This window comes from Erpetoichthys calabaricus, chromosome 1, assembly GCF_900747795.2.
Source record: "Erpetoichthys calabaricus chromosome 1, fErpCal1.3, whole genome shotgun sequence".
NCBI classification, from domain to species: Eukaryota; Metazoa; Chordata; class Cladistia; order Polypteriformes; family Polypteridae; genus Erpetoichthys; species Erpetoichthys calabaricus.
This window is the reverse complement of record NC_041394.2, coordinates 63,117,591-63,137,010: the sequence shown is the minus strand read 5'-3', so window position 1 is coordinate 63,137,010 and position 19,420 is coordinate 63,117,591. Positions and strand designations below refer to the sequence as shown.

Below are 19,420 nucleotides of genomic sequence, written 5' to 3'. Positions count from 1 at the left end.
TGTAGGGAAGTGTATTTGAGCCACAGAGGGGAAAAAAAAAAATTGGGGACACAGTGAAGAAAAGAAAAAAGTCTATTTCGTCACTAAAGTGGAAATTTCAACTTTAATCCTATAGTTTATTTTGTCATTAAAGTAGAACGTCATAAACATCCTCTTAAAAATGACCCAGTTGTTAATTGCTATGTACGTCTGGGGGCTTTCTCCTGCACTGACCACATTGGCAGGCAGTGATTGCCACACAGAACACATTAAATTTGATATTCCTGTTCTCTGCACTTTTAGAATCCTTAGATTTATACTTGATATCACTTTCATGATGAAATGTGCTAAATTATGTATGTTAATTTTTACAGGTAAAATGTTAATATAAATAATTAATACAGTTAATAATTACACTTGTAGTTGCGGCACGGTGGCAGAGCGGTAGTGCTGCTGCCTCGTGTTTAGTGACGTCCTTGGTGTTCCCTGTCTGAATTTTGCATGTTTTCCTGGTGGGTTTCCTTAGTGTGCTCCAGTTTCCTTCCAAGGACAAGCAGGTTTGGGGTTGCTAAAAGGATGCTAATGTATGTGTGTGCTTGTATTCACCTTGCAATGAGCAGGTGCCCCATCCAGTTGGTAAAAGTGATATACGTCACAATTTTCAGTCATGTAGTTTGATATGGTGCAGCAGTGAGATTGACGACTGAGATCGGCAAATTTGACATGCCTCATTACAAATAGTCATGTAATTTAGGCAGTACATTTAAAATAAGTCGTCATGGATTTCAGCAAAAACCTGATATACAGCCTTTAGAAAAAATGTATTATGTGTATGTGTCCTGAGTATGACATGAAACCGCATGCACCCTGCAAATGGTCCTCCAACTTGCTAGGAAAACATGGGGGTTAGTGGCAGGATTGGCACTTCAGCCACTGTAAGCACTCCAGTCCCAATTTGAGGCGACCCATTCAGGTAGGCGCATGGAACATCTTGTCTGCTGTCTGAGGAGCTTCGGAAACTCAACATTTCATTAGCGGCACTCTCTGAGGTGCACAGACCTTGGACTGTCCAGATCTCTGTAGGTGGGTACACTTTTTATTGGTCTGGTCACTCTGATGACTGTCACACTCGGGGAGTAGGTGTTACTGTGGCAGATCTGGTCCTTCCGATGGTATCTGATGTCACTACTTTCAACAAGCATATTATGAGACTTGGGTTAAGGCACTCTCTGGTGCCTTATCTGTTGTCTCAGTGTATGCTCCGACCACAGTGAGTGATGTCTTGGTAAGGGAGACATTTTATTCTTGACTTTTCAACAGGTTAGGGGCTGTGTGAATAGCTGGATCCTGGTTCCAGCATCCTGAGCTGCATTGTTGGACTTGGTACTCCAGTGCTGGTGGTGTGATGAAGGAGATCAATCACATCCTTTTGGGCAGATGCTGGAGGCTCTTACAAAACTGCAGTGACTACAGAAGTGCCCAGTTTGTGAATTCTGACCACAGGCTTTTTGTGGTTACTCTGAAGATCTGCCTTGGGTCCAGTAGGCTTGGCTACTAGGCACTGACTAAGAGAATGAGTCTGGACCTGGCCAGACTTCAAGATCAGGCTGTTTCTAATGAGTCTGCACATAGTTTATGTGACTTGGGTATGACTCTAATCCTGATATGATGTGGGTGACCTTCCATGACAAGACCCTGAAGGGTGCTGAGGGTTGTGTTGGTGTTCCCAGAAGGGCACGTTTCATCTTGCAGGGCATCCTAGATATCATCAAGAGGAGTCGCAGCGCATGGCTTGATGGCAACTCTGGTCTGTACTGGGAACTGAGAAGGAAGGCTGCGAGGGCTCTGAGTGTAGATAATGATACGTTTGTTAGTGGAATCTGTGAGCAACGTTGCTCTCTGTGTCAGGTAAAGACCTTGCTAGGGTCATCTTCAGAGATCAGTGATCACTTGCCCACCTACCAGCGACCAGAGCAGTCTGGTTTTATACCTAAGAAGAATGGAACACAAACACAAATATGGGAAGAGTTTTTTTTTTTTGCAGCCTGAACTGAATTTGACTCGGTTGATTGAGCTGCCCTGTGGGATATCCTGAGACTTTGTGGGATCCCCCCCAAGGTTGCTGGATATCATGGCCAACCTGTACACTGGTACTGTGAGTGCTGTGCAGAGTGGAGGCAGAACCTCTGCATTTTTCCAGGTTGATTCTGGGGTTAGTCAGGGATGTGTTCTTGCTCCTACTCTGTTCAGTGCTTCCATGGATTGGTTGTTGGGCAGGGTCATGGGGTTTAGTGGCTGTGGGGCATCTGTTGGTGAAGAAAGATTCACTGATCTTGACTTTGCGAAGATCACATCATCATTAGCCAAGTCAATGGAGGCTCTGATTGGACCTCTTAAGAGACTGAGTAAGGAGTTTGCGTGCCTCGGCTTACGAGTGTCCTGGATAAAAACCAAGATCCAGGCCTTTAATGACCTTTTGGGCACAGCCATCAGTAGTGTTTCTGTCTGCGGAGAGAGCATCGACCTTGTCGAGGGGTTTACTTATTGGGATTAGGAGAGCATGGGGTGGGGCGGCCATGAACTTACTGTAAAGGAGTGTGTGGCGCTCCCGAAATATCTTTGCAAAAGGATGAAGGTCAAAGTCTTTAGAGTCCTGGTTCTTCCTGTTTTGCTATATGGTTGCGAAACATGGACGCTATCCAGTGACCTGAGATGAAGCCTGGACTCCTTTGGTAGTATGTCTCTTCTGAGAATTTTTGTGAAATACTGGTTTAACTTTGTGTCAAGTGGTTGCTCACAGAGTCCCGAATGAGGGTGCGGTAGTTACGGCACCACAGCGCGTGTGGTGCGATTCCCCAAGAGTGATCCGGCTCACAGGATCTTCATTGTTGATGACCCGAGCGGCTGGACCAGACCAAGAGGACACCCACGTAGCACCTGGCTGCGGCAGATTGATGGTGATTTCTTGGGGGTGGGACTAGACCGCTTGTCTGCCTTTTGGCAACTAGGATTCCAAGCTGTTTCGTTGTTTGGTGGCTGTGGAAATACACTGTACCAGTACATGTTCCTTGACCTGACCTGACCTATATGCAGCTAAAACATTTAATCATAAGTAATTGTATGGTGGCACCTTTTCGGATTAATCATGCACTGTGTCTCCTGGGCATCTAAAGAAGATGGAGGGGGTATCTGATTTGTTTAGCCTTCATGTCCAATACTGCTGCTACAACCCTAAAACTTGTCTGATCCTCGGTTTATAATTCAACCCCAGCCTTTCTGCTTAGGTAATTTGTTATTGCAAAACTTTGGAAAGCTATTAACAGTTTTTGCATGATCCAAATAGAGAAATTGCCAAGCATCTCCTAGTAGCACAGAGTTGGTTTTCCAGGAACTACAGAGTCAGGTTTTTTTCCTCTGAACGGATTCAGACTCTAACAGCATATATTTAAAAGGTTTGATTTACAAAGAAAGCAAACGAAAAGGGACATGTGTCCTCTGAACTAGCATATATACAGTCCAGTTTGCTGAATGTCTCTTATAGTAAACGTGAACCTTCTGATGTTTTGACACATACCAAAACAGGTGTTGCTGAACACCATGACTGTATTTTCCCTTTGAAAACCTTGTCATTCTAAATTTATTCTTTTATATGTATTTAGTCCTGGCATTAATACTTATAAAGTGCTTGCTTGTTGGGTATTTCAGCTCTTTCTAAGAAGTCATCTTCCACTAGGCAATATGAATGATGCCTAAATATTCCAGACATAAACTGTCATTTTCTATAACATTCTGCAAACTTGTCATTCCAGGTCTACTATGCTAGCTTACTTTCCAATCAATCAAATTAACAGAATGTTGCTGCTGTTTTTATCTAAATTGTTTGTTCTTAAAATTCCTTTGTTTTTTTTCTAGAATTTTTATATTCTCGTTTTTTTTTTCTCTATTCTCATGTTCTCAGCTTGTTGATCTGACTTTTCTTTTATGCTAAGTTTGTGACTTTGTAAACCAGACAAGACACAATGAGGTGATGTATTATGGAGACTGGAGAGTCCTTTTTTAAAATATTTATTAATTTCCTTTTACAATTGATTCAGGTACTACCTTTTTTGTGTTTTTATTTTCCTCAAAAGTCATGAACATTGACAAGTAATTTTTCTTCAGTCGTCTTTGTTCCTTCTTTACCTTTTTCTGTCAGCGCTCATGAACCAAGAATTAAACTGGGTGCCACATATAGCTTGTTTGGTTCTGCAAGCACCTAACAAAAAAAAATGTTTCCTTTGGCAACTTCCAGAGTTTTGCAGCAGCTTACCCTAGCAGACCACTTTACAGTATTCTATTAAGCAAGAGAACAAAGAGAATTATATTAAAGGGGGTTCTCTTGCCTTATTTAATGATATTTGTAGCCTGATGTCTGTCTGTGGAGTGCTAGGTTTCAATGAGAGTTGGATCTGATCTGACTATGCAGAAACTGCTAAGGTTTTTGTTAAAATGTGCAGTCTGTTAGTTCCTTTAATGAAGAGCAGCAGTTTTTAGGCCTGTGTTTTGCAAAATGCTCTGATAGTAGCGCAGTCATTCTCTGAAGCATGCCAGAGAGGAAGAAAGCATAGCGTAGTTATTAGGCTATTGATAACAGAAAAAAGTAGACAGTTTTCCTCAGTCCTCAGAAGTAGCATGCACACATGTTCTAGGGCAAGCTTCCCTTATACTTTTCGTTATTTCTTTTCAGCTCAAACAAGTTTGACACTCATCTACTTTTCTGGTATACAGTAACTCCACAGTTCTCTACTGTTTTCAGTTTCCACATTGGTTTTAGAAATGGAATGCAGCCCATTTTATTTCCAGCTTGACTACAGTAACAAAGTTGAAATAAAAGCAGATGGCGAACGGAACAGCCACTCACTTATTCTTTGATGCAAGTAATCAGTTTTATCCATTGTTAGGGTTTCCATTGGTTTGGATGATTGGTGATTAACGGGTCTGTCGGTTCTATGGAAGGTGAAGTCAGTATGAAGGACAGATTGTTTGTTTCATTCATATAAACTAACATGTTTATCTGCAGTATTTTTTTTCAGTGAGAGAAGATCTGGGATGTTGGAGGGTTTTGAAATTGCGTTTTAAACATGATGATAAAGAACAATAAATGTATTGCAAGTTTAAACCATGCATGTGAAGAGAGCTGCTCATTCAGACCCCCTCTTTTGCCCATTTATAGGTGAGCCAGCCAAATATGATCCTTCCTTCAACGGACCGATCCACAACAGGTATGTGAGCCATTCTCAGTCACAAATGACAAGGGCTGTTTAATAAACTGATAAGTAAATTCTTAAATGTTTACGTATAACATGGTATCTGTACTTTTATAGTACATTACCTCTATTTCTATGATTAAAGGAAAAATTTAAGAGCTAGTACAAGAAAACTTAAAAAACAATTTAACATTGGATAATCATAAATAATTTTTGAAATTCAGTTCAAATATCAACCAGTCTCTACTGGTATCTTATGTTTAATGATGGTATGTAATACATAATTATGAGGTTTAAGCCATATTGTTTTCCCCCTTAGGAGCTGCACAGACATTATCTGCTGCATCCTTTTCATGGTATTTATCCTTGGGTATATCGTGGTGGGAATTCTTGGTAAGCATTCAGACTCATTGGAAACCATTTTTATTAGGTGTGTAAGAAGCTGATTATACGCTGGCTAAAAGCTGGTGTCAGTCAAAGCAGAATGTCATGAGAAGCTATCTGTGACTTTTTCTTGAATTGTTTTTCTTTTTTTTCTCTAGCCTGGCTGTATGGAGACCCTCGACAGGTGGTCTATCCACGAAACTCCACAGGTGTCTACTGTGGTTTTGGAGCAAACACGTAAGAACTAATTTTAAATTATGTGATAATTTAGCATGGACAGTAGATGGTGTGCTTGGTAAATTGGCAGAAAAGTATTAGTATACAACCATCAGCACAAATTAAGGTAAATAATTTAATTTTGCTGTGGATTCATTTCATGGCAAGATCAGATTTTGCATTTGTTACAAAGCAGGAAATTGCCTGTTCAGTTTGTGGTGCATTGGATCAGATGTCATCTTCTCATACATGTTTATGTGAAGAAAACGCCATTACAACCTAATAAGCGACTCAGATATTTTTAACTCTACAAGCAGATTTTTTCCAACTATTTCACAATCTTTCCTTGAACCGTGATGTTCAAGATAGTAAGATGTAAGCAGCACCCGTGACATGTTGACTGAACCATACCACGATAATGCTAGCTGTGCAAATGACTCTGAATTTGACGGCATATCACCAACATCCAGCCATGACCCAAATATCTAGCCTATCCCATTCTACAGGCTGCAGCAAAGTCAAAAAGATCACAAGGATAATTGAGTGTTTGCACTAGTAGTATGTGTTTGAAAACATCTCACACTCTGTTTTCTCTGCATACATTCGGTTTCATTATAATTTGTGAGATGAGAAAAGGCATTTGTAGACTTCCTTAGCTTACCCAAATTTTTGTACAGTGGTTTTTCATAATTCAGAGGTTACTGTGAAAACCTAAATTGCAGCAAGGCATGATAGACTTGTTTATTTGTTTTCTTGAAAGCTGCTCGAATAGGCATTACCATCTTTTACCCAAAGATAAGTTTGCATACAAACTTATAAAGTTGATGCATTTTTGAGCTTTTAGGTTTAGGCCAATGTGTCAGTGACAGCTTTTATTTTTAATTTTGTGCAAGGATGACAGGAGTTATAAAAGTAAATGTGATCAAAGTAAGTTTAGAGAAATGTTTTCAACTGGAGGATGAATTTCGTTTTTTAGCTGGTGTTCTGAGTAAAACTCTCCCCCTGATCAAAACCAGTTTTCTGTTCTTTGTGAAGAGTTTATCTCCAAAGACAAAACCTGTATTGTATATCTTTGCATCACTGCAACTTTGTCTTTGGAACAGTTATTTTTTTCAGTTGTTCTTCCATAATTTAGTTGGTCATGAATTAATCTTTGTGCTTTGAGTGCATTTTACCAATCTTTTAAAAACAAGAAGTGCATTGCTTCACATTTGCTGCTCACTATCTGATTTTACTCTTTGGATGATATATATTAATAATCAGTCATTTAATGATCATTAGAATCAACTTCTAGTTAGCTGGAACTTCCATGTGCCATGGACCCACGAAATGACTTAGATCATCCTGACAAGTCTGAAATGGTCAATATTTCTACATTCTCTCTTTGTCACCTCTGTGACCGATCTACAATCAGCATATGCTTACCAATCCTGTATGCGTTGTAAGAGCTGACAAGGCTGGAGTCAGTAATGGTGTCCAGTCTTACGAATTTTTTACCAAGCTAAACAGCACAAAATAAAAAGAGAAATTTGGTGGGTAGCCAGCTAATCAGGGAACTCCCAGATAACAGCTGTTAAAGCCAAAAGATAGAGGCAAGCAGCTGAAAGTTAAAAGGGTTACATGGAAAATTTATTTCACTGCCAACATAATATATAAAACTGGACTTTGAGGGATATGATATTTTTAATGTGTACTGACTTCCACTTTATGAGAAAATGCCTCAGCATGTGAGTGTGAAAAAAAAGACTGCAACTCATGTTTCTTCTGATTTTACAGTACTGTGCAAAAGTTTTGGGTTACTCAGGAAAAGTATTCATAAAGTTAGTTATCTAGGCAAAAAATTTATTTGCTTATTAAGGGACTGTATAATATTAGAATAAATGCAAATAAACATTGATACAATAAAAAATAACACTAGTATCTGTTTTTAAAACAAGTCATTTATGTGAAGCCTCACACAGAATGCAAAAATGAATCTATTCACTTTAGTCAAAGTGCTGTTTAAGAAATTAATATCTAATTACTGTTCGTCAGTCACTGACAATTTTTTTTCGGTATATTATTGCCATTACTGATTGCAGCTTGCCCAGATTGTTCAGATTTCTTGATGGCAGGTTGAGCATCATATCAACAAAATAAAATGAATGTGCTTTTGCTCCTTGCCTATAGCCTTTTTGATGTAAATTATGATTTTTATATTTCTCAAAGTGTGTTAGATATCAAAAATGCATTTTGTTATTTTTTTTTTTATATAATTTTTAGGTAAGCTAGTTGTGCCACTTCAATTTTTTACTAATCTGATTTTTCCTTATGTCAGTCCAGTGTGCCATTTTGTGGTTTGTTATTCATGGGCACTGCCATATTGTTGTTAGCAATGGTGTCTGTTGCCTTCACCTGATAATACAACATTGTGACACATGTTCTCATAATGCTGCCATTATTACAGATGTTACAAGACACGGACTGAATCCAAAATTAAATTTCAAAACATTGTAATGCAAAAACATTCCTTTCGGACTAAAGCCCCTTCCTAAACATAGACTATTTAGGATAAATCTTTGTTTTTGACTTGTTTTAGTTTGAAGACTTTGAATTACGTCGTCTTAGCTTTGGTGAAATATTTTTCTTCTGGACATTGTTCATCTTTGGCTTGCTTTTTGACTAATCCTTCGAATGCCCCTTCTGGTAGACTATTTCACTTTCTGATCATTAAAATAATTATCAACCTCATAAAATGGTTCTTTTGCATTTGCACTTTTCAGGATGACTTTTATAACTTTATCTTGGCCATTTCTGAACCTCAACGTGAGGCATTCCAGCATCTGTGGTAACCACCCAGTATTACATTTTATGTAGACCACTATCATCCTCTTCTCATTACTTTGCATCAGGCATGCTGTTGGTGAATTATAATAAATACATTGGAATACACTGGAGTTCCTTGAGGCTAGATTTGGGGATCAAACCCTGTAGTATTGTAGCAGTCAGACAAATTCTTCATTTTTTTATGGTATCCATGTTTATTTGTATTTATTAAAATGTGTTATAGTGTTTTCACAAGCTAGTAAACACTTGTCCTCCTGATTACTTAGTTTTGAAAATATTTTTTCTGGGGGGGGGCCTTAAGATAGTTACACAGTATTGCATCTGTCTTTATAATGTGACCAGCAATAAATGAATACCTATAACCTGTAATTGGGGAAGAAGGGTTAATCAGAGAAATTTTAACAACGGCTGCCTGTAAGTTCAGCTGTATGTCAGGTCTCACTTTGCACTATTCCATTACTTGGATATGCAAATACTGTGTGGTGCCTCTGTGTGCAGTTCTGTGGTAGAATTTGGGTCACCACCTTGTCAATTTTGTTTTAGCTGTACTGTGTCAAAAACTATGCAGCACTTACTGTAATTCAGCAAAAAATCTTTTGTAGCGTACTTTATATTAACTACTTTTTATTCTGCAATGTATAATGAACTCTACTTTTATTTAGAGGGAAGCCATATGCATTTTATTTTGATATCTTGAAGTGCATCTCTGCAACCAACATCATGGCAGCAGCACTGAATGGTTTTCAGTGTCCAACCACACAAGTAAGTTATTTTCTAAAGCCATAGGTTAGAGTGCAGTACTGTAACATGGTCAATTACGGTACATTTACTTGCACAATTTTGCAAATTGTTGTAGAAGGTAATTTGAACCCTTGAAGTGTTTCATTTATCACTTTTTGCTCTTTCTTTTTTATCTGCATTTATATACAGGTGTGTGTTGCTTCCTGTCCTAGTTCTTTTGGTATTGTGAATGTAGTAGCCCTCGCTACTGCAAATGTTCAGAGTACTTTCAATCAAACCTACTGCAACCCATCTATAAACTTAACCACTACAACTCTAGTAAGTCCTATAATTTTTGAATGTGTTCGTCCAATTCACATGATCTATAACCTTCCAGTCTCCAGGAGTATCAGTTCCAATGTTCTTGTTGTTTTTCAGTAATATAGTTTTGCTGGATGTCACTCCATAGAAAAATTGAGTATATTAACTTTATGCAAGAATCGATGTATTTTTTGAATTGCTATTTATATAAGCTTACAGTGTATTGATTTCTGCCTCTACATTTCAGTCAGCAAAAGATATTTTGGCAAAAGAGCTGTGTCCTTATTACTACGTCCCCAGTACTCCAGGTAAGTTAGATAAATAAATGGGAAATTTGGCTTTTTACAGAAGCTCTTTAAATAAATACTTATTAAGTTGGTAGATAAGTAAGTAAATAAATCCATAAATAAATGCACACACACCAAAATGCCTATAAAGCAAGAAAATTTAAAAGAAAGAAAACTTCTGACTTGGCTGTCACATAGTGAGGCATTATTGAGACGTATTGCTGTTGGTATAAAGGAGCCCCACTTCATTTCTTGACACACTTCTGGTGAATAATTTGTTTGCTGAAAGTACTCAGTGTATCAGAGAGAGGATGTGCAACTTTGTTCATAATGGCACTCAGTTTTGTTTTAATTCTCTCCTTCACTATTACCTCTAGGGGGACCAGAGTACATCCTATACCTGGCCTTGTCCTTTTAATTAGCTTGTTGATTCGGTGGGCCTCTCTTGAAGTGTTGTTACCAGCACACCTGTTGTATACTTTAATAGACTGCCTGTTTGTATGCCACAAATTTCTTCAAATATATTTTTTTGGAAATTTAAGCAGATACATATACAAAAAATTTTGTGTGACTTGATGTAATAATTCTTTATACATTATTGTAGGTAAAAGTTTGTTGTGCGCATAGGCCAGGTTCATCATTGTTATGTAAATTACTTTCTCATCAGTAATATCCACAAAGTATTTTTAGGGATTTGAAGGGTTAGTTTAGGAGTATTCAGCACTACTTAGTACATTGTGACCTCATGCTTTGTTGGATATGCCACCCACCCTACTATCCTGTGTGCACTAACACTCCCCATCAGCTCTGTGATTCAGGTTCCTCTGTATTAAATTATTTTGGTGTTTGTTTATTGTGGGTTACTGGGAACACTGGTTTGCTTTGGTGCTTGTGAAAAAAGTCTATTAAAGTATAAAACATAACTAGTTATTTTCCAGCCACATGTATGCTAATTGTATGATGCTTCTCACGTTATTTTTAGGTTTTATGCAACAAAAATTGTAAAAAAAAGAAACATTTCATCAGCGATGTACAAGACATCCTTTATTAAAAGCTTTTTTTTTTTTAACAGCAATATTTTTTTACATTTTTATTTTAATCGGCACCAAAACAATATAACCTAGATGTCTTTAATTTACATCTGTTGTACTTTTAAAATAAAATACCAGTTTTGTTGTTTTATTATTTTAGAATTTATCTGAATATTGAAGTAAATCCATGCTAGTGAACCTACTGTCTTGCAATATTTAGCTCTACAGAAGACCTTTACTAACAAAATGATGTTTCTACTGCACTTTTCCATTATGTTTGTTTGTTGGTTGAAGTGGTGCTAAATTCAAGCATAGCTTAGTCAGGTTGCTTTTTTTTTTTTTTTCTTTGAACATTTTTGAACATTTAAAGTGATGAGGTCCCTGATGATTCATGCCTTTTGAAATTTGGCTTTCATTTGTTATTTCAAAAATGTTTATGGGCACAAAATACACAAGTTTCTGAGCCACATTCATTTTTTATAGTATATAGCTAGAGTTTTCTTTGCAGTCCTATTTTATTAGTCAGATTGTGTAAATACTAAAGAAAGTAAGATGCTAAAGAGTTGTATGTATTGACAATTTTACCAAATTAGACAAAGTGATACACTGAGAGAGTGCCTGCAAAAACACATTTTATTAATTAAAACCTTTACTCTTTTGTGAGTTTCTAGATTCCATATTTTGAAATGTTTTAATTATGATATGCCAGTCAACTGACCAATGTTGATCCACATGTGACATCATCATCACACCTATAAAACATGGTGGCATAGTAAAGATGACATCTTAGTTTTGGGATCTCTTAATGACCCATGAATTCCTTGAACTTATTTTATTAGTTTGTTTCATGTATTCTTGACCATTGCCTTTTGTTTTTTGACTTTGATTTTTGCTCAGCGTTTTAGCATTGTTTTCCTAGTTACCAACTTTGCTTGCCTTTTTGGGAACTCTTTTGCCCAACACTTTGTCTCCTGGATACCTTTTTGAATTACCCTTTCAAAAACAAGCTCTTGCCAGCTGCCGATTTAAGGGCATTGCTTTTCTATCCATCCTTTTAAGAGTAATCATGTCTTCTTATGTCTTTTTAAGGACAAGTGTTATATTAGGCACAATATACTCCTCCATTTTTTATAAAGCACAACACAGTCAGCCACTGCAAGAAGTTGTTGCTTGGCAGCATTACCTTACAGTGAAATAATTCTTGTTTTGTTCATGTGTGAAACATTGTGTCAAAGCTTCTAAAGTGTAAAGAACACAACATTAGTCTGAAAGGTCAGCTGTTTGCATTAACAATCCTGCAAAATGCAACCCTGAGTAAAGAGGGTGAGTCAGAAGAAAATATTTTGGCATTGTCCTGATAAGGTCATCTATTGTAGTGACAGCACAGAACAAGTCTGTACAAGTAAAAAAGCTGTAGATGGTGTCTGTGACAGCACAGATCATCACAAAATCAACTAGGAAAATCTCTGGTCACTTCAAGCAATTGTTCCAAACTCTGACCTGCACAAAAAGTTATATCTGTATTTACCACTTAAAGATACTACTCCTGATAGGGTACTGAATATTTGGTAGAACCAGCTTCCCTCTCTGTCCACTAAACAGGCAGGCTTTACAAAAGTCTTTTGCATTGCAGTTAGACCTAAATCACCAAAAGTGTCCACACTTTCACTTTTAACTATCTCCTAGTAGATACTGTGCTCGATAGTCAATACTTGTCATAGGAATCACTGGGGCAGTTCATCTTTAGCACCAAAACACAAAGACTCTAGCTTCTTTGATGGCTTAAATGGGTGTATGTTAATAATGAAAGAACAAAGAGTTGTAAACAGTCTATATTCTTGGTTAGCTTTCTGTTCTCTAGTGCTTCTGTTTTCTATGTTTATAATGAAGGAGCGCAAAAGTACACAGCACAGACTATCCGGTTATCTGTAGAATCAGAGGTGAGGGACCAGTGCCCCTACCAGGGTAGTAATGGTCTGGTGGTCTACATGATCCATATTATGTAATCTCAAAGTGTGACCTTTACGTGGGCTGGCCATACCTCAAAAATGTGTCAGAGATTCCAGAAATTTCATTTAAATTTCAGTCCAGACAGTTTGTATTTGTACTGTTTTATCAGTAACATGTGATGTATTAATTTCAAACCTATGTAAAATACCAATGGAATATTGCACATCCTTATTTGCCCAGGTGAAGATAAATGCATGCTGCCAGTTTAGAAGCATATCTGAGGCTGTTTGCAGACAAAAAGCAGCTTAAGTTGGTCCTTCTTAAATTTTGGATTTCTTTTAGAATTTATTCCAAATAAAAAGTACCATTTAAAGAAAGCTTTAATAAATTTCCTGATTTACTATTTTAGCAGCACACATGCTTTTGAATTCATTTTTTCCATGGCAATATGTCCTGTATATCATGGGTTCTCAATTAGGTGTCCTGGAGGTCTGCCGTTGCTGCAGGTTTCCACTTTAACCAGTTTCTTAATTAGCACCCATTTATTTACTAATAAAGCAATATTCTTTAGGCTTAGGTTTAGTTAACTTGCTTGCTATAATTCAGAACCATTAATTGTCTATTTTAGTTTTAAATACCTGGATTATGGTTTTAATTGGCCTGTTTTCTTAACTAGCCATCAATTAACAATGAGTTGCACATGACAATAAAGGCACCAGTTCTACAGCTAATGCGCTTCTGTTCAAACCTGTGTACGTGCACCATGAAGTATCTGTGTTGTTAAAATGTTTTGAAATAAGAGAGAGAAGGGAAAAGAGTTAAGTTTACAATTGCTATGGATTTTATAGTATTAAATTACTATACAATTAAAACTAATATTCTGTTTTGCACAAATAACATTTTTATAGTATGAATTCTTCATATTTCATCAAACTGCAAGGCCTCCAGAGAACACCTTTATACTTTAAGACCTTTATAATTAATTTTGCAATCACTTAACCTGTAAAACTGGGAGATTTGTGGTAGTGCTTAGCATTTTCTTGTTGAAGGATACAGAATTGAAATGATAGTGTGTGGTAGCTATACTGTATGTGGTGTAATGTACTTCGGTTTACTGTGGTTTGTAGCAGATTTCAATTACTCAGTCTAGTTTCTCTAAAAAGCAAAAATCACTAAGTACATTTTATAGACAGTTTTCTTTTTGAGGGGAATAACTTCTAGTTTTTCAAATTTAAGCTTGTATTGGTTGTATATATTATATTACATCGATGGAGTTGCAAGTTAGTCAGACATGCAGTGTTGCATCTTACTTGAATTAAATATGACAGCCCTCCTCCCCTACCTATCTAGGGAGGAATCAATCAACAAATTTAATGTGAAGTTGACACTCTTTAAAACTGAAGTACCCTAAAGGTTAGCAGAGGTTCGGCATTCTTAGTCGTTAAGGGCAATTTTAATAATGTCCAACATATATTTAGACATTTTCTCATAAACAAAAAATTATACTTTAAATGTAACAATGCAGCCTGCATAATTTTGTGCATCATTAGGACTGAATGATTGTTAAAAACTTCAGAGAAATTTGGCTTTATATGTGTGTCCTGGAGTGATAAATTATTTTTCCTTTCTCAGTTTTGAATCGCTGCCTTCCAAGTTTTGGGGAGCTGAGCAGTATTCCAAGTAACTTCTCACTTAATGGATTATCAACCAATAATACAGGGAACTTAATTAAAAATGCAACAAGGTGAGATTTTGCAGTATCATTTAACTATAAAATTTCATGTCAAAATTTTTATTATATGCAAGGGAGTTAAAATTAATTTTTGTTTTCCTTATATTTCTTAATTTATAGTAACCTAGTAAGTGGAATGAACCTCCAAGACATTAGCATGAAGATTTTTGCTGACTTTGCTCTGTCCTGGTACTGGATTCTAATGTAAGTGTTTGTGAATGTATTTAAACACTCGATTGTAGTTATGCTGAAAACAAAGGATGAGGTTTTACATTTTCTTTTACATGTTATGCTTATTCTGTTAAAATGAATTGTTTTCATCAACTGAAGTGCATCCTCCTTCAGAATAATACTTGAGTTGGATAGTCCACATTCAATTGAGAACACTTCTTCCTCATTTGAACTAATTGACATATTTAAGTTAGATTTCTGGTGGTCTTTACAAACTGTAGTAGGATGAATGACCTTCATAAACTTGTATTTGAAAATAAGAATCATTTGCAAGTAAATCATGAAGAATGGACAGCAGTACATTTTTGGTACTGTTAAAAATGTTGAATTGCCATAGTATTACTAAGTGATGTGTAGTTGTTTCATTTCAATATTCAATAAGTACTAGTGTATGAAATTTCATTTTTTTTTCCTTTGAAAACTTTACACGTTAACAGACAGTAATACATAAGCTTTAAGCAATTGTACATACATACATATATCATTGAATTTGGTTTGTATTCACATTGGGACGCCACACCTCGCTATCCTTGGCAAAAGAAGACTTTCTAACATAAACAATATATACAGTATATATTGACATTTGCAGACTATTTTTAGTTGCAAGGGACTTGCTTTCTCTATTAAACAGTTGTGCATGTAAGCCTATCAGAAACAAATGAATAGAACAATGGCACTCCTTTTCAGTGTTTCAGCATAACCCTCCCAGCAGGCTTGTGTTTTGGATAAGATATAAATTGCAGGATGTAGTTTGAAGATCTAGCGATGGTGGGTGGTAGTGGTAGACTTTACTGTAATTTTATGTAATGGATACAAACGTGTAAATAACTACCAAAGAGTATTGGACTGCTGCAAGATATTAGCAAAATTGAATACAGAATGAGAAATCATTTGTAATGTTGAAATCTAGAAAAAGTTAATTTATTAACAATATTAATTTAACACTATTAATACTTTCCTTTACGAGTTGTGAAATTAATCTATGAACAAATTTTATCAAAATTCTCTTCAAATAAGATACAAAACTGTCTGTCCAACTTTATAAATTATCTGTACTGTACTTTGGATTAAAATAATTATCAGACACTTTGGAAACAAAATGTATTTAATTTTTTTAAAAGAACTATATTAGTTTGTATTAACATTCACTTACTGTATGTGCTTTTTGATATATATTGTTTGCCATTTTTAAACCCAGAAAATCTATGCAATACTCTTAATTATACACTTTTTCATAAACTCGGAATAAAGTGGTAAATTCTCATTTGCCATAGGAGATACCCCAGTTCACATATGTCACATTAATGTGTTCATTCACTTTTCCCACCATTGATGTATTAACAACACCTTACTGATTGGAATCAACTGGAGGGATAGATGAAGATGATGAATTGTACTCTCTCGGTCAGTACCTATCCTCCACTAATCTGACTGTGCTCCATACTTCTAGAGATAATGGCGACTAGTCTCCCTTCTTGCCAATCACAAATCACCCATGTTTGTTAAATAACGTTATGTATCATTATCAATGTATACATTGGGGCATTTAAAATGCTTTGTGACAGTGTGCTTAGAACTGGTTGATATTACTTTTTATAGCTTTATGTAAAGTACACATACAGTATGTTACAATTTTATTTGAAGGATGTGGCAACATGCACTACAGGTCAACACCTTAGTTTTTCAGGTTTTCCTTCATATTTAAACAGTTGAAATGCAATGAATGACCTAAAGTGGTGAAAAAGTAAGCAGTAAACTGCCAGAGGTTTAAATTTAAAGATTAGGTTAGCAAAAACTGAAAGAAGAGGAAATGTCAGAATATTACAAGTGTGCCTTCTTCAGGGAACAATTAATAGTTTACAACCTACAAATGTTCTGCAGCAATCAAAGTAAATTAAGCCTTGCAAGTTGAAGCAAATTTCTGTAGATTACCTAACACTAGAGTTACCAGAGCCAATGAAAAAACTCGTAATTCCGGCCCACCTTAAATCCCTTCGCACCTCTCTGTCAGTGTCTTTTGTCTTCTAAATGTGTCGATAAGCCCAAGCAGCCTGCTATACCATTCCCCCCCCCAATCCCAGAAGAGGCAAGAATTTCTCCCAGTTCCTGTCTTGATTTGTTATCTGAGGGTGAGCTACCCAGAATTGTAAGGGGAAATAATTTGATGTGTGTTTTGTGTCTACAACAATCTATGTAAACGCATCGTTAAAACAGAAAAGTTTTTCATGCTTTAGTAATAAATAAGAAAATGTAGACATGAACTATATAATGTGTGAAGGCTAATGGCCAAATATCAAACAGACACTTGAGGAGCAAGTACAATACGACAGCTTCCGTGGTGCTGTGGTTAGAACTGCCGGCAAATGTACTGTTTTGAGTAGTGAGCGACTCTTATTGTTAATATTATACAATAAAAACATGCATTTGATTTGTGTCTGTAATAGCCGGTGTAAAATTATAGTACTTGTAAAAGTTAGCGTTTTTATTTTTTCACTTTTATTCTCTATCATGATACAACACCCATCCCAGATCTGATGTGATTACTTTTTATCTCAAACTTGGAATAACTATAGATGCGAGTGCTGTTTTGAGACAATAGAACTGGAAATTCTGATCTGGAGGGATAAAAGCTGACACACAAACGCTGGTGAATCTGCCTTCTTCATATCTCACCGTCATTTGAATTTGAAATCTTCGGTTCATCACACAGGGTGTTTGTATATGATCGAGTTGGTGAAAGGAGGATTCCTCTGTGTGTGACACCAACTGTCAAACATGGATGTGTAATGGGTTGGGGTTCTTTTGCTGGAGGCAAAGTTGGTGACTTCCACACAGTGACTATTTTTTTGTTTGTTCTATGGCTTGATTTCATGAAACATTAAGACATTAACTGTATGCATTTCCATAAAACTGAAAAAACTAAGGTGTTCTAAACCATTTGACTGGCAGTGTAAACATAACATTTTTGTGTATATCAGTCTGTCAAGTTTAGTCTGCTGTTCCCTGTGGCTGCTGGTTTTAGATCCAAACGGTTTTCAAGTTTAGTGAGTTGTTTGTACTGTTATTTTTTTTTCTCCATGTTTAATTAAAAGTGCAGTAGTACAATATTTACTTTTATAAAATGTGTGCTGTAACTTTAAATGCTTTACTCTGTTTGGGCATTTTCTTTTTAATTTCTTCTGTGGTGTTTATACTCTTAAATGTATCCAAATGTTGATAATTAATTGCAAGTAGTAATCGACACGGAGTCCTAAAGGGCAGCAGCAACTTCAGTGTTACCCAGTTGAGTGCTTTTTAGTAAATGATGTCTTCAATAACCAGAGCATTAGAAAAGAAAAAAAATCTTAAAAGCTAAAAATAATTAATCCCTGCCTAGCTTGCAATATGTATTTTGAATACTCTATCTAGTCTTTTTTATTTGCTTGATTATATATTGCACTTTATACCAATAGTTTTCCACAAACATCCTCAAAAATGTACGTTAATTGATAATTCCAAATTTGTCCCATTGTGGATGCATGAGTGGGGCCTAGTGATAGATTGATGCCCTGTCCATGGCTGTTACCTGCCCTGTGCTCAGTGCTGCCGAGATAGACTCCAGCTTCCTGTGGCCTGAACTGTATTAGGTCTTAATTAGGGAGTAATAAATTAATTAAGCTAAAATAAATAATACGTTACAGTAATGCTATCATCATTGTTTAAAAATGCATACATGCTGAAGTCTAACACTACATACAATACAATACTGTATTCTGGTCTCCAATTCATAGTGTGTTTAGTTCATGCCACTTATCTGTTTACTTATGTAGTATGCAAATTCCAGAATGTGCTAAAAATTTTTCAGTAGTTTTTGTTTGCTGTTCATTGACGTCTGTGTGTAGAACATCATCCAAACATTGTGGGATTGTAGCATGCAAGATCTTTTTGCATACTAATTTTCATTTTGAGACTGAGATAAACTAAACTATATTATAACTGCCATAAGAAGAACAAATGTTTCTTAAACTACCTTTTAGAAATACATTTTGAATAGTCAGATTTATTTGGAGCAAGGGAGCATAATATATTAAATAAAATGCGCATTTCTATAGAATTTGATGCAACTGGCTAAGGGCTGTTTCCCCCCCAAACTCCTTTGTAAAATGACTGTATGGTCTGATATGTTCAGGATGCCAATGTATAGTACAGTAAATACTACTTTTGTAGCGTTAGACAGTCACCTACTGGTCAGATAAGGTGCTGCAACAAAAGTCAGACTTGCCTAACAGACTTTCCAAGGTCTCTGAGCATCTAGTTTGGCTAATGACATAACTATTCTTATTTGAGTTTCATTTCTTTAAATATTAAAATCAAGATCTAATTTCTTTAGTAATGATGCTATTTTTTTTTTTCTTCTCACCTAAAGTGGCTTGCTCATTGCCATGGTCGTCAGTCTTCTCTTTCTGATACTGCTACGCTTCACTGCAAAAATTCTCATCTGGCTTCTCATTATTGGAG

At 36.2% G+C, this 19,420-nt stretch overlaps 1 protein-coding gene across 1 annotated transcript in view; it reads left to right on the top strand.

The window, feature by feature from the left end:
• Positions 1 to 19,420, top strand: part of slc44a4 (solute carrier family 44 member 4) — a 70,949-nt gene that overhangs the window by 33,139 nt on the left and 18,390 nt on the right. The window contains exons 2-10 of the mRNA XM_051920189.1: positions 5,192 to 5,240; positions 5,545 to 5,618; positions 5,768 to 5,846; positions 9,314 to 9,413; positions 9,582 to 9,710; positions 9,940 to 10,000; positions 14,593 to 14,704; positions 14,813 to 14,896; positions 19,329 to 19,420. The exon at positions 19,329 to 19,420 is cut by the window's right edge and continues 21 nt beyond it. Of these exons, the coding sequence (XP_051776149.1) occupies positions 5,192 to 5,240; positions 5,545 to 5,618; positions 5,768 to 5,846; positions 9,314 to 9,413; positions 9,582 to 9,710; positions 9,940 to 10,000; positions 14,593 to 14,704; positions 14,813 to 14,896; positions 19,329 to 19,420 (780 nt within the window). The remainder of the gene's footprint in view (positions 1 to 5,191; positions 5,241 to 5,544; positions 5,619 to 5,767; positions 5,847 to 9,313; positions 9,414 to 9,581; positions 9,711 to 9,939; positions 10,001 to 14,592; positions 14,705 to 14,812; positions 14,897 to 19,328) is intronic.